Genomic DNA, 16,164 nt, shown 5'->3' on the forward strand with positions numbered 1-16,164 from the left:
GTATACATTTAAAGGGCAAAATGTAAGGTGCCTCGTTAGCACAGGAGGTAGCGCGTCAGTCTCATAAAGAGCAAAATGTGATGATATGATACATCTTCCGGGATGAAATGGTTACCAAGATCAAGATAATTAACGCATTCACATCTCACATAGTTGTTTCTTTGTTGGTTTGGTGGGGAGAGTGTTTAAGGTCTACTGTTAGCAACTTTCAAGTATACCATGCTGCCGCTTGTTCTGTATTTACCACAAACTGATTCCTGTAGGAACTGCTCTATGTGTTTCTTTTCATAGAATGACTACTGCAATTCTGGGAGGTGGGAATTGTTATCCTCACTTTACAGAAGAGGAAATAAGACCCAGAGAAATGAGATAACTTTCCTAAACTCAAAGACCTTTTCCTGGATTATAGGCATCTGTTAATGCTGACCATAAAAGGTGATTCATTTTATAGGAAGTAGAGGAATCCACCAACTTATAGAATATTAGCATTTGCTACATAAACGGGTCCATGGGAATCTTTCATCTTCTGTTACTTTACCAAGAGTTTGAACTTTATGATTCTTTTGGTCACTGATGTTACTTTGTATGCCCATCTAAAATACACACAATTTCAACCTAAGTGAATAAACAGAGAAGTATTGCATCTATCAATCACAATTTCCTGGTTTGACAATACGAGTTCCAACCTATTCACATAAGTACCTTGAAAATAATAAGCCAAGAATGACCTACCTTTTGAGTGAGCAGAGCTTGAACAACTTGGTTGGCTACCTGTAAAAAAACAAGAAAAGAGTTGCCATTTATAATAATGAGACTTTATACACATGGACTGTAATTTACCAATACGATTCCCACAGCTTATTCTACCTAATTAGCTCCTCATTTGCTTCTTTCCTCTCTCTGTAGAGGACCTGATTCTTTTCATAATAAGCCTATGCTTCTAGGTAATATTCTGCTTTTTTCCAAAGGTGACCTTGTTGCTAATTAAGATGGTTAGGTTGGGAAGATCATTCATACCCTGACTTCCACATTTCCATATTTGGAAAAATAATATCCTTTCATATGTAAAGTACTCCAAGAGGGCTAAAAAAACGATACAGCGTAAAACACGATTCTAATTATCTGTACACAGTTCCTACACTTTGCTGATTTATAATGTCCTTTGCCTCTCCTTCCTATTCTTTTGCGGTATGACTATTTTGGTCTTTAAAATGACTTGGAATAGAGACAGGTTTGAATGGTGTAGAATAAGAGCACCTCATTGTTTTCTAGATGCTCTGTTTACATCCTCAGTGTTTTCATTTATGTCATCCTCTTGTCGCTGCTACCTGTAGCAGTATCTGGTAGTTGTTTACTCTAATATTTATTTTTCTCTAAGTAATAAACTCTGGGGTTGTTTGTTTGTTTTGTTTTCTTTGGCTGGGTACATTCAAATACATTCCCCAGTCCTCCTTGTAGATTAGTGTCAATTTGTGACAAGTTCCTGGCCAATGAGTTATAAGTCAACCTTTTTTTCTTGATCTTATAGAAAGTCTTTAAGAAGAAGCCTCACTTTTTTCCCTTCTTTTCCTGTCTGGGATGTAAAAGTGATGGCTGGAACCTCAGCAGCCACTTTGATAAAGAAAGTAACAAGTATTGTTGGATGGAGAAACAGGATGAACTCAGTCCTCATGATGCAGGGAGTTTCACCGTCTATCTCTGAACTTCCACACAAGAGAGGGAAAAAAATAATTCACTGTTATTTTGAGCTTCTTCTAACACATAATCAAATAGAATTCTTACTAATATATTAACAAAACCCTAATTTTCTTCAGGTATCAGGCAGCTTGGGGCAGTAAGAGAAGGTAGGCTCCTCTCAGATGAAGGAGGTGAATCTTGATTAGTCTATTCCAAACTTGGTAATTCCATTCCCTTTCAGTGAGTAGTCTAGCACTGGGCAATGTGGCACCATTCCAGCTAAAAGCCACATATAAAACCAATGACATGTACCTGTTTTTTTGCAAAGTATTTGCAAAGGTCTGCCATTTTCTCCAGACAACCATTCATCACTTTTCTATGTATTTGTGCTAAGATTTCTTTTTTCATCCACGGGTTTCAAAAACACCATACAGGAAGTCCTTACTTTACTTCACTATAACTTTGAAACTATGCAATCCATACAGCTACTCTTGGTAAAATAAAGGTGGGTAGGTGAGTTAAGTGGTATTTTTCAAGCACGTACATGTCCTGTACTCATTTAATATGATCACTGAAACTTACAGCATTAAAGACCAAGTCAGACTACATAAATGGCTTAGATACCAGGTTACTTCTGTTCATTCATTTCTTCCTTCATTTATTGAATATAAATCTGTAGAGTATTTGTAAAGCTAGATGGCTGCAATATGTTCCTTGGTTTCAGAGAGAATATTACTGGCAAGCAGAACACAGCATGATAAGCACGAAATCATCTTGGTAATTCTCATATTCAACCAAAACCTAAGGGACAGGCTTTCATCTTTTTATCTTGATAACCAATTTAATTTTTGGTGATACTAAACTATGTGTGCTTGTTCCCCTGTCTGGTATAGTGGAACAGATTAGGGTAAGAATGTTTGCATGGAGCTTGTTTTTTCACTCAATATTGACAAAGTAGCACACCCTAAATGACAACTGGCTACCAGTAAGTCTTATTGAAAATTAAAACGCAGGCTTGTCATCAACTGTGGTTCATGTGTTTAGGAGGCATTCACAGCACAAGCAGTAAATGATTAAAATCAGATTACCTATAACTGATTAGTTGAATTGTAGACACAAGGATTTTTTTCCCCCTATCAGAATCCTTCCCAACTTTACATTGTTGACATTAAGCAAAGGAGAGAGACCTTTCACTGAAACTAACTACAGTTTTGAAGAAAAACTTGGACAGTACCTGATATAGTTTTCTTGTTTGTTTATAGTCCAGCCCAAGTTAAAGAAACTTACCTAAGGGATCTCATAGACCAAAATAAACCATATTTCTCTTAACTGATGCCTTTTCTTTTCCCTTTATCAGTTGATTTATACATGATCATAACAAAAATAAATGTTATTCAGTCCCACAAATTGACCAATAGTGTCATCTTGAAAATCTTCTAAACATTCATTCCAATTCGTAAGCCACTGAAGATTTAAAGTCAAACTATAGGTCATCTATTTTACTCTTGGCAAATTAAGAAAAAAAAAACATGCAACAAAAAAAGAGTTCAACTATTCACACAGCTTGAGTCAGGAACAATGTACCAAAATTAATTCATATCATAAATAATTTAATTCTTTTGGATCTCAAACTTTGGATTTGATTTACATTCTCATAAAACTGCCTAATATCAATATTTTCTTTTCTTCCACCAACTGGTCCCTCACTTAAACCGGGCTGTGGAACAGTGGTCACATTAAATAGCTCTCCACATGATTTAACAGGAGACATAAATGAATATCCTAACTGTAATAGCCCACAGGAGAAAATACGTCCTATCTTTGCAATCTGAGTATGTTGCCCTATAGCTGATAGGCTCCATCTCTGACACAGTTCCTTCTGGCATGTACTTTGGACAATTGCTCTACGTAATAATTGAACAAAGATACACGAATGCATTATTTCTTTACCTCCTGACACGGGTTATATTACCCAGAAGGACTTGCAGGTCCTCTGCAGAAGAGCAGGCCAGTTTGTACAAATGCTATCCTTGGTACTGTCTATAAGCTGGTTTCCTGGGTTTCTTCACTACTTTCACAGCTAAGCTTCCCTGAAGCATCAGTAGAACAGGTGTTTGGAGCTTGTGCCTGCAAACCTCTAATAGGTTCACAAGATGACCCCTGGAACGGGCCCCTGCCCTCATCACAGAATTATGCCCTTAGCACTTGGGTTGCAAATAATCACACATCCGCAGGCCCAGCTAATGAGAATAAATAACTTCCAGTGTCACCTGACAGCTTTCCTCTCCAAAGAAAGGAAAAACAGCAGCTGGGCTGGGCCAGGGGGACTTGAGACAAGCAGAGCGAGCTGACAGTCCTGAAGCCTCTGGCTTGTTTTACAATCTGCCTTAGGTTCTCTTCAGAGACCTTCCTGCTTTGCCTCTGGTGGGATAGGGCTGCAGGGGAGCCAGAGATGCCAAGGAGGGGGCCCAGGTATGGCTCTTTTCCCTCAGACAAGCCAGCTCCTCTGACACCTGGCTCATCAAAAAGCCACCAGAGTCTTTGTTCTCCATCAGGCTCCTAGAGGTCCTGTCCCCAGCCCCAGCTCCAGCCCGCCCCCATGCACTCCCTGGAAGTAGGTGGGCAGAGGGAGGAGAAGTCAGGGTTGAAGCCTTGTCTTTTCTTTTTTTCTTTCTTTCTTTCTTTTTTTTCTTTTTTAATAGTACTTGAGGCTGAACGAGAAGCCACACCTCAGAGTTATTCTAAGAGAGCCAGTTCTCCTCCAATCCAGAGGAGAGCCAGGGCTGGGTAGAAGGTGGTGGGGTGAGGAACTCTAAAGGCAGGAAGCTTTGACCAGGCTCCTCCTGCCTCACAATCTTGCTTTTATCCATGTCTGTGCTAGTTTATCATGTAAAACAATTGTCACATCGGCAAGCTCATTTAAAAACCTAATTGGACAAGGACGACTTTTGGAAAATGTGCTTTGGAGAAATTTTTAGTGCTTCCGAGTTTGGTTTATCACACTGAGGCAGCCGGGGACAAGTGGGAAGAGCACAGGGGCAGAATCACAAGAAGGACTTGGGTTCAAATGCAGCCCGTGTTGATGATACATTGATAGTTCTGGGGTAGGGGAGCAGCTTGACTTTACTCATTTGTGAACTGGCTACCTTTCGGCTTGTGAAAAATGCATGAGAAGATAGATATAACCCAGGAAACCTCTTGGGGAGTACCTGATATAAAGCACTTACTCTAGTATGCATGCGTAGTAGGTTATGCATGAATTGAATGAATAGCATTTTGAGATAACTAGTTAAGAAAGAATGGTTTGAGACTATATTTTATTTGTATAAGGATGAAGTGTGTGTGTGTGTATGTGTGTGTGTGTAATACGCATGTGTAAGTATAAATCACTAAGCCCTTATTTATTTGCTCTGTAAAATATTGGGAATGGGAGAAACTCATTGAAATATGTCTGTGGGGTCATAGGGAAAATTAATTGGGAAATTAATTTGGGGCTGACAATCTCCATTCATTTAGTCATACAACAAATACACATTAAATGCATAGTATGGGCCACAGATTGTGCTGGATCTTAGAGAAATATGCTGAATAGAACACAGGTGCTGCCTCATGGTGGTCAGAATCTAGAACAGATACAAGAAGTCCATCATCTGTTGATTTTGTGGTCCATTCAAGCAATGGACATTCGAAGCGTGTGAGAACAGCCACCAAGATCATCATCTCCTATCTCCATGGATCAAGATGTTGCTCTTCAAGATTACTTAGGACTCAGGTGAAGACATGCACTGAGAATGTCTGATGATTCCACAATCCAGTCTTGGCATATAGCATAGGAATTGGAGAAGAAGATCAGAACTGTTCTTAACAACATGCTTTTGCCTTTATTTAGCCTTGGTTTAAAAGAAATTCTGATTTTGTGTTTTGTTTTTGATTTTTCCTTTCTTCTGAACTACGTCCATTTCCTGCCTGGATACTCTTAAGTAGAGAGCACAGAGAAGTCAGAGAAGAACTCAGATCTGGCATCCTCATGGACTATTGGGAACTCTGACTCTACTCTGGTGGTTTGAAGGTGGGGGCAGGTGCTCCAAATTCTGCATGCAAAAAACTGCTGGGGAAGTCTGGTAAATTGCCAATTTCCTCACTCTTCATTCTGCTGGAGAATAGCTGAGTGAAGTTTGAGAATATGAATTTCTGTTTTCTTTTCTGTGTTGATTTTATGTTATTTTATTTCTTTTACAAGTTTTTATTTAAATTCCAGTTAGTTATTATACAGTGTAATATTAGTTCCAGGTGTAGAACTTAGTGATTCATCACTTATACAGCACCTGGTGATCATCACAACTGGTGTCTTTCTTAACACCCATAACCCATCTAGCCCATTCCCCCCCACTGTCCCATCCACCTCTCTTCCAGTAACCCTCAGTTTGTTCTCTATATAAGGGTTTGTTTTCTGGTTTGCCTCCCTTTTTCCCTCTGTGTTCATGTTTTTTGTTTCTTAAATTACACATATGAGTGAAATCATATGGTATCTCTTTCTAATTTATTTCACTTAGCATAATACACTCTAACCTCATCCGAGTCATTGCAAATGGCAAGATCTCACTCTTTTTGATGGCTGAGTAATATTTATTGCATATACATACGACATCTTCTTTATCCAGTCATCGGTCCCTGGACATTTGGGCTTTTTCCACAATTTGGTTATTATTGATAATGCTGCCAACTTTAGGGTGCATATACCCTTTTGAGTCAGTATTTTTGTATCCTTTTGGTAAATACCTAGTAGTGTAATTGCTAGGTCATAGGGTAGTTCTATAGATATGTCATTTGCAAATAACTTCTCTCATTCCAAAGGTTGCCTTTTAGTCTTCTTGACTGTTTTCTTCACTGTGCAGAAGCTTTTTATCTCAATGAAGTCACAATAGTTTATTTTTACTTTTATTTCCCTTGCCTCAGGAGAAGTACCTAGTAAGAAGTTGCCATAGCCAATGTCAAAGAGGTTTTGTTTGTGTTCTCTGGGATTTTGATAGTTTCCCGTCTCACATTTAGGTCTTTCATCCATTTTGAATTTATGTTTTTGTATGGTGTAAAGAAGTGGTCCAGTTTCATTCTTCCACATGTTGCTGTCCAGTTTTCCCCAACACCCTTTGTTGAAGACACTGTCATTTTCCCTTCATATAGTCTTTCTTGCTTTGTCTAAGATTAGTTGACCATAGAGTTAAGGGTCCATTTCTGGGTTTATTCTGTTCCATTGATATGTGTTTATTTTGTACCAGTACCGTACTGTCTTGATGACTCCAGCTTTGCAATATAGCTTGAAGTCCGGATTTGTGATGCCTCCAGCTTTGCTTTACTTCTTCAAGATTGCTTTGACTATTCAGAGCTTTTGTGGTTCAAGAATCTGCATTTTTGCAACCATTGCACATCTTTCTGATGCAGAAGGGGCCCAAAAACACACTTTGGGAAACGCTGGGACAGCATTTACTTTTTTTGTTTGCTCAGATACTGTTGAGGAATCGGAAATAACCCAAAATTTCCACATAGGTCTGTTGCTCTTCTATCATCATATCCAAGTTTGGTGGAGCTTTTATTCTCTTAATGGCTCTTTCTGAAAATGTGCTCTGAAGCAAGCATTCAGAGGATCAAGTGCAATCATTCTTAATTTTGGCTGAATATATAACTCCCTGGAGTCTTTAAGATTCCCAACACTCGGGCTCCACTTTAGACAGGCCAGAACTGGATCATAATCTCTGAGACATGGCCCAGCAGGCAGTATTCTTTTCTTTTGCGGGGGACAGGGGGTGAAAATGGTGGTTTTATTAAAGCACATGGATAGGACTCAAGGGCAGAAAGAGTGGCTACGTGTGGATTGTGAGGGGTGGCTAATTATATACTATGGTGTTGGGAAAGGTAAGGAAAAGGGAGGTTTTCAAAAGAACTTTCATATGCTAAAGAGGACTTAGGGGAGACTAGAGGCCTTGCCATTGTCAAGTTAAGGTTGTTTTTCCAGTCTGGCAAGGCTTTAACATTAAGATGGTTGGGAGGGGGGAGGTTGCAGGGTGCTTAGTCTTTGTCTTCAGCTAGACTTCTGCTCCCTCATCATCTTCCCACTGAACAATTTTGACCCTTAAATCTTTAAGTTTGTTGAAGTTTGAAGGTCTCACCTTCTGTAAGTATTTCTGCTGAACAGGGGTGTAGAGATGTCCCTACTTATTATGGGTCAATATTGATCAGCTGGGGACCATATAGGGAAGTTATGAAAGGAGAGGCAGCTGAAACCAACATGGACAACATATATGACTCTCCCTTAGTAGAAAGGATCACCTGTCAGCTGCAAGTTACGGCGTGAAGGAGTCTTGACACTAGGCAGGGAGGAACCAGCCGGTAGTATTCTTAAACCTTCCCAGGTAAGTCCGATGTTCAGGGAAGGATGAGAACTCCTCGGACTTTACCTGCTCCAACCCCTGTGGCTGAAGATGCCCTTTCAGTTCTGCCCCTTTCCCTGCCAATTCACTCACTACCTCTCCTGCCCTTTATTGACCATCTCGTATGTTCTCAAAGACCCCAGGGCAGTTCACTTCCTATGTGTGTTTCCCTCCTTTTGTTCTTCTGTGACTGACCCTCCCTCTCACTTCTTCCAGGCTAGGAGCCCCATGACTTCCCAAGCCTGGGTGACCCTGATGCCTGACAAATATTTGTAGGATACAACTGGATCCATCTAAATGTAAGGCCACATCGTGAGATCTTACTTTCCTTTTTTCTTTTTTTTTTTTTTAAGATTTTATTTATTTATTTGATAGACAGAGATCACAAGTAGGCAGGAAGGTAGACAGAGAGAGAGAGGAGGAAGCAAGCTCCCCACCGAGCAGAGATCATGACTCCAGCAGAAGGCAGAGGCATTAACCCACTGAGCCACCCAGGCACCCCTACTTCCTTTGTTTTTCCATGTGTCATTATAATTCTCTCCATGGGAATTAGTTGGTTCTAAAGGAACCCTGGCCAAGGCATTAGTAAGAACAAACAGCAATTCACTGCTTGCTAGCAAACTGTGTGTCTAACAGCTAGAGGAAGAAACTAGACTCAAGCATTCAAACCTCCAAACCCCTTAAGAAATCAAGACTGGTCCTTGGTGTTGTCTTTGTATTGCAAGGCAAGGAGAGGAGGAGCTAGGTAGAGGGCACGTAAAGTGGTGAAGTGTGTGTGTGTGTGTGTGTGTGTACACTAGTGTGTACACGTGTGTGCCAGTAAGCCCCTGTGTCTGTGATGTGGCTCTGTTTCCTTCTGAATGAACATACCCTTTTTTTTTTTAGAACATACAGAAGGGATTTCCTACTCCCAAGTCTTTTCCCCAAATTCTCAACATGTTCTTCATTTCCCAGAAAATAACAATCAGTGCAAAAGAGATTGAAGAACATTTTAATTTTAGATTATATCCACTTGTGTATGTTTTATGAAACCCACTATAGCAAGGAAATAACTTACATGAGCCCTTACCTTGTTAGTTTGTCTAATTAGTCTAAAAAGTCTTGAAAAGAATTTCCAGTTGGCATTATTACTCCACTCAAATACCCCTTTGAGAGTGCTCTCTTATAATGCATAGAAATAATTGTCTACCCTCACGCAATTAGTTACAAAACAACTGGCATGTGTAATCAGGGGCCAGTATCATGAATGCAAAACATTTGTACCGTTCAGAGGTAGTTCTAAGTTGCAAATCACCTCTTTGGCAGCAGTTAATTTTTGCAATTAAGATCAGAGAGACTCTCTCTCTGAAAATTCTGTCTTCAGTCGAAACTCTATGTGAAATTATTCTGTGGATGCAAAATTATGTTTGACCCAACACACTCTGATGAAACCTTCCGAATGCAGGGGTAGGGAGGGAGCATATGGAAAACGAGACGAGCAGTTTCCACAAAGAAAGGCTGTGAGCTTTTTGACTGATGAGGAGGGATGACCTGTGGGAGAATTGTGACAAAGAAGAGCTTCCTGTGGTGTGACCCACATAAATTTAACTTCTGAATACAGATTCAACCTCATTAGAATTTCCGCACATGACGCTAAAGTGAAACTTTACTGATCAATACATATGACCCAAGGGCAATATTTGTTCCTTTCAATATCCTTGGATCTATTTGGTCTTTCTTGCCCTAAACTTTGATTGGACCAAGAGCCTGGGGGATGGGATTGAGAAGCGCTGAACTGGCCTCACTAGACTGAGTCATCATTCCCCCCTTATGTCAACTTACTTCAGCTATTCTTTTGACTTTGGGCATTGCAAAGATTATTCTTAGTCTTTTTAAGTCCTGAGAGGGCAGAGCACTGCAAATACCACTTTGCTTTACTGACTGATATATGGCTAGAAATATTAAACAGGTTAAGTAACTTTCTGGAAACATGCTGAGTGTTCTTCAACTACACGAGTGTAACGGTAAGGCAAAGTGGTCCATAGTACAAGGACAGTGGCTCTCAAACTGTCACCTGGAGAGCCTGCAAACACACAGACCCTCATGCCCACTCTCAGAGTCCCTTCTGTGGGATGTCTAGGGTAGGACCTCTGAACGTGCATTTCCAACAACTTCCCAGGTGAGACTGATGCTGTCGGCTCACATTTTCAGAATTCCTGGTGTAAGAAACTCCTGGTCACAGCTGCAGCTCTGGGGAGAGACACCGCTTCCCTTTTGGAAGGAGGGGAGAGGTATATGGTGGCAGTGACGATGTCCTAAGGGGGATTTGAAGCTGAGTTCTTCACAGTGTAATCCATCGCCTTCTGGGACAGTGCAGGGGAGGGGAGGAAAGATCAAGAGTTTTCCGGAAAAGGTTTTCTTAATTGTTAGTGAGGAGAAAAAGACTGAAGATCTATATACTAGATTCCCCTGGTAAGGTAACAGAACATGATAAAATGTAGTTGTGCTTATTTTCTGAAAACCTGGGTCAGCTATTTCAAAACAATCCTAAGATAACTAGATAGATATGTGCCAGTTTTAGGGTTTGGGGATAGATGACTCAGAAAGTCATCCCATTAAAGTGGTAACTCGAATCACCAACAAAACCCCAGATGAGAGCTCAGCAGTGAGGCGAATGGCCAGTCCTTCCTGGGTGTTACTGCGCACGGAGACTGGCGGTAGGATTCCTCACAGAGCGTGAGAGGAATGGCTGAGGAGAACGAGGGTCCTGCACACACTTCAATTTTCCCCTCACCTCCCAGGAGCTCAGAAACGCCCACCATCTTCAGCTTCATCTCTTCATTATCATCAAATAATATTTCTTGAGTTTACTCACGCGTGTGGCTCTGTCTTTTCCCATTCTGCTCACATTTTCTTCCTCATTTCCCTTTCTCTTCTTGGCTTGTTCTCAATCTACTGATTTTTTTTCTTCCCCTCTGACTGCCAACTGTGAACATCATCCCCACCCACTCTATCAAGGATTTGCTTTTTCAGAAACGGGATCCAACTGGAGATGCAGCGTGCCTTGACATGGCTTTTCTCGTTCACAGGCTGGGGCTCACACTTACTGGACAGAAGGAATTTATCATACAGTGAAGCATGCCCCAACTGTGCCCCAAGAATATTAAGTAATAAGCAAAAGAAATTTCCAGATGCCTGTACAATAAAATAGGGAGAGGAGGGAATAGGAAGAGGAAGGGGGAGAGAGACTGACCTTCCTTCTCAATGTCCACATACATGTTTGCAACCTTCCTTTGGAGGACAAAAAGCTTCCTAAATTCCTAAAAGGTCCAGCATTTTGTGAAGAACCATTCTAGTCTGCTTACCTCGTCAAGACATCGCTCATACTGTTCCCTTTGATTTTCATTTTCCAAAGCCAATGCTGAATTCTCTGCCTGCAGTGAGAAACAAAAATAATACAGATAAATCAATGAAACGTTGTGTTAGGTGACAACTTATTCAATACAGTTACTAAATATATCTCCTCAGGATCCAAAACAATCTTTTAGAAGAATCTTTGACAACTTTGCTCTAAGTGCTATTATAAATATCTCAGGGATGACTTCTGTCTTATCAGCTTGTTCACAAAAGTGTATTACCATTTAGAGAAATGCAAGACTTGATATTCTGAACAGGTAGCAAATCAAATCATGGCCTGATGTGAGAGTGTTCTGTAAAAAGATTACCATGTTTATTTCATTCTATGAAAATGTAAATGTAAGAAATGCCTCAATCCACTTCATTAAGACCTGCTACAGTTTCCCAACCCAATATTTGTTCAGGCCATAGAAAAGAATCTCAGGTAAATTCATGAGAGCATAGTTCCAAATGCAAACCAAGCATGTTGTTTTCCTTGTTAATCAATGGCTATTAAGCATAAGAATATAACGAGAAATTTAAGAATCGAACTACACTTGAGTATCCACTCCCCCTTTATAAAAATTACAGCTTTCCTGCTCCTCAGAGCCAGGTAGCTATCTGAATGGCAAGTAGGTTATTAGAGGAGACTAGGTTGATCACGGTGACCTGGTCACCAGCGGAACAATAAGGAGAACACACTGGTGTAAGCATATTAGGTTTTAGAAGGAGCATGAAATGGTGACATGGGAACTGTCCTCCCCATGGGTGACCTGCGTCCCCTCCGGCTAGTACTGGCCTCCTCTGAGTCTTGAGCTGGGCAAGTTAACCCTTCCCAAAGAAAGCAGCAGTGAGCACACCCCTCTTTTCTCCTTATAGTTTCTTCCTATTTAAGGAAATACAAAACAAAATACCAAAAACTTCCTATTTGGAAATAATTTCAAACTTGCAGATGATTTGAAAGAGTAGTATGAAGAACTCCCACATTCCCTTTCCTCAGATTCACCAGGTGTTAACAGTTTGCCACACTTGAGAGATCACACGATCATTCTCTCTTTCTTTCATCGTTTCCCCCTGCAACTTGAAAGGGAGCTGCAGACACGATGCCCTTTGTCCCTAAATTCTTCTGTGTATATTTCCTAATAACAAAAGCAGTGTTTTACACAACCACGGTATCGTTGTCAAGTTCAGGAAATATTAATTGATACAACACTACAGTCTGATCTTCAGTACCTATTCCAACTCATCCATTGTCCCAATAGTGTCATCACAGCGATTTTTTTTTCAGTCCTGAAATCCATTCAGAGTCAGGCACGTACTACATCTATTTGTCATTCGTAGAGGATGCTGGAACGTTCCAGAACAGTCCTTCATCTTTCATGCTATTAATTTCTTTTTCTGTTTTCATTTCTTCCTTCCTTCCTTTCTCTTACTCTCCTTCTCCTCCTCCTTTTTCTTTCTTGGAAGAGTAAAGGCCAATTATTTTGTGGAATGCCTCTTACTTAGGGTTTGTTTCAAGTTTCCTTCTGCACACTTGGCAGGAGTAGCACATGATGGATGTTGGGTCCTTCTCAGTGCATCCTATAAGAATCATACCATGTCCATGTATCCATTACCGGACATGTTAGCTTGTCCAGTATGGTTAAGGTTACATGGTTAAGGTGGGGTCTGACAAATCTCTCCACTCCAAAGCTACTTTCCTTTTGTACCTAATAAATTGTGCAGAGATGTTTTTAGACTATGAAAATATCATATTTCTCATCAAACTTTCATCAGTTTATCTTAGCAACCACTGATGAATCTTACCTGAATCAATGATTCCTACAGTTGCACATGGTGACTTCTCACTCCATTTATTCCACATACATTTATGAATTTACATTCTATCATAAGAAAATGCTTTTCCTGTTTATTACTTATCTGTATGAATCCACAGATTCTTATATTATTGAAAGGGTTCTAAGTCATTGCCATATGTATTATGATGCTCAAGTTATCCCAGCTTTAGAAAGGTGAATGTCTATAACCTATGTCCTTTTGACTGTTTTCACCACCTTGAAAAGACCTTTTTTTTAGGCTCAGGGAAATGTTCCAAGCCCACTTTTCTTTCTCTTTATGCCATTCCTAAAATCAGCCATTTCTCAAAGGAATTCTGCTTGCTTTTAGTTGGGGAATGATAATTGGAAAAAAAAAAAAGATCTGGTTATTAGTGTATGCCTGTGAGAAGTCATTCTTCCAGTCCCTTTCAGTCAAAGGGTCTCTTTCTCTTCTCACTATACCTATACGCACACATACACACACACACACACTCTCTCTCTCTCTCTCTCTCTCTCCAGCCCCTACAGAACTCCTCTTTGCCTCCCTCATTTCATATTTGTCTTCCTCTTCCACTGTAAGAACACAGGCAGTCATACTTTCACTCATTTACTCACCCCCACAGTGCATGCAAGATTGCTACTGTATGGGAAAGAGTAGTAAGGATTTGTAATGTGTTTTTCCTTTAGAATGTGGGTACACAGTAATGATGCTATGGTCAAAAGTTAGTTAATTGGTCACTGTCACCCATCTCTGTTATTATGCTATTTATTCCTTTGTGCAGTTCAGCTTGTTTCTGACAGTACTCAGATTTAATTTCTCTTCTTCTTGTACATGTCATCTAAATTTCTGAATATAGAAAATATTAATATGATTCCCAAAGTCAACACTATACTAAAGAGACCCTCAGGGAGGTGTCACTTCCTCTCCTACTTCTCCTCCAGTCCCCTCCACCTTTTGCAGTTTCTTTAATAGTGTTTATTATTCCCTTTTAGGTATTACTTTATTACTACTTATTACTATTACTACCACTATTTATTACTATTACTTACTTTATTACTATTTACTATCTAGTTAAAATCGCGTTCCTCGGGGCACCTGGGTGGCTCAGTGGGTTAAAGCCTCTGCCTCAGCTCAGGTCATGATCCCGGGGTCCGGGGATCGAGCCCCGCATCGGGCTCTCTGCTCAGCGGGGAGCCTGCTTCCTTTCCTCTCTCTCTGCCTCTCTGCCTCCCTGTGATTTCTGTCTGTCAAAATAGATAAAATCTTTAAAAAAAAAAAAAAATCGTGTTCCTCGGTTCCCTCCAGTTACAGGTGCCACAATCATTTCTCCCCTCAGTTCTTCTTCCTACAAGTCCTCTTGTCACATTCTTTTCTACTTTATCAGCGTGTTTCACTGTTCATGCACCCTATTCCTACTCTTATTTTAACGTCTTTACCATATGATGATTGGAGGATGTTGGTCTTATATTTCTCTAGCATCCTAAAATTTTCCCTCTTCCTTTCCTCGGCAGAACCAGATATTCCAATGGCACCTCTTCTTCTCTCTTGCTTCCTTCTCCCCAGAAACCTTGCTTCTCTGAGATTGCGCTCCCTCCCCCCAACTTTCAAGCCCTGCCCTGCATACATAGACAGCACTGGGCACATCGAGTCTCCATTTGTGGTCAGTACGAGGAGCGCTTTGTCCCCACACTCTGCCACCACCCTCTCCTGGGACACAGAGGCTTGTAACCACAGCTCTGAGGGTATTTGGTGTTTGTCTACTGAACAGTGATTTGAAGTTCTAATGTTCCGTTTTCTGGTAACGTAGAAGGTACGGGTTGTATGTGGTTTTATTTGTGTCTCTGATGTCTGCAATATTTTCTCTGACGGGTGTCTAAAAAGCTCCAGATTGAGGCCAGTTTGTTATTTTCATCTACAGTGAAACTTAGATAAAGTAATCAAATGAAAATGGGGGGAAAGTTCAGGGAAATTGCTAGCAGAAGCCTTTTGGGAAGTGCTCTTGCCACTGTTGGATCATCTTGACCTATTCCTGGTTCACGTCTGAGGATTCAACCCCTGTTTCTTCTTCAGGTACCAGTTCCAATACTTGGCTTTGACTTCTTTCCTCTGACCTGGTCCCTGTTTCAGCATCCACCCAAATACATCCGTCCCTGCAGTCCGATCCTGCAATGCTCTTTCCATTCTTGTCATGGGCAGACATCTCCCACGCAACCCAGCGATGCTATCCTCAGGCTGATCGGCTGTTTGGACTTACTCAATATTGGTTATCCCTGGACTGTTTCTTCCCACCTCCAACCCCCAACTTTCTAACACTCAACTGAAAGCTGTTTCCTTATTGCTTGTTGCTGTTTCCTTCAGGGATGGTTGTCGTCTGTCACACCGAACCTCTTTCATACCTGTGGCTGGTGTAACGTCTCTGGTCCTCCCTCAGCCCAGGCGGGAGGGCGGGCTCCAGTTTCTAGCCCCATGGTTGCAGACTACCTGGCACTACCCGGTTATGAAACCTTTAACAAGCCATTTGAGCTTGCCGGGTTCACGGTTCCTTAGGCAATAAATGAAGGGAACAGCCTAACCAATCTACAAAGTGACTTCCAGTTCAAATATTTGTATATCGTGAATCACAGGGGAACGGCTCGAATTCCATTTCTATAAAGTCGCTGCTTTCTTCAGAGAAATTGAGCTCGCGTGGGGTCTGCTGGTTTCAGGAAGGCGACAGCACAAAGGATAATGGGAAGAGATAAAGGAGAGAATGGCAATGCCAGTTTACATTGTTTTCACTTTAAATGTCTTGGAAAAAATGGGTAAGGAAATAAAGCTGAAAATGGGAGTTGATATGGGATGTCTCTCTCTCGCTCCTACTCACAATATC

At 40.9% G+C, this 16,164-nt stretch overlaps 1 protein-coding gene across 7 annotated transcripts in view; it reads right to left on the reverse strand.

The window, feature by feature from the left end:
* NCKAP5 (NCK associated protein 5) overlaps window positions 1–16,164 on the reverse strand; it is a 971,589-nt gene that overhangs the window by 202,629 nt on the left and 752,796 nt on the right. For all 7 annotated transcript variants that reach the window (XM_045066496.1, XM_045066499.1, XM_045066498.1 and 4 more), the window contains 2 exons: window positions 11,447–11,515; window positions 733–771 (listed from right to left, as the gene is read on the reverse strand). In XM_045066496.1, the coding sequence (XP_044922431.1) occupies window positions 733–771; window positions 11,447–11,515 (108 nt within the window). The remainder of the gene's footprint in view (window positions 1–732; window positions 772–11,446; window positions 11,516–16,164) is intronic.

This window comes from Mustela putorius, unplaced genomic scaffold (genome assembly GCF_011764305.1).
Source record: "Mustela putorius furo isolate JIRA1106 unplaced genomic scaffold, ASM1176430v1.1 tig00003867_pilon_pilon_pilon, whole genome shotgun sequence".
NCBI lineage: Eukaryota > Metazoa > Chordata > Mammalia > Carnivora > Mustelidae > Mustela > Mustela putorius.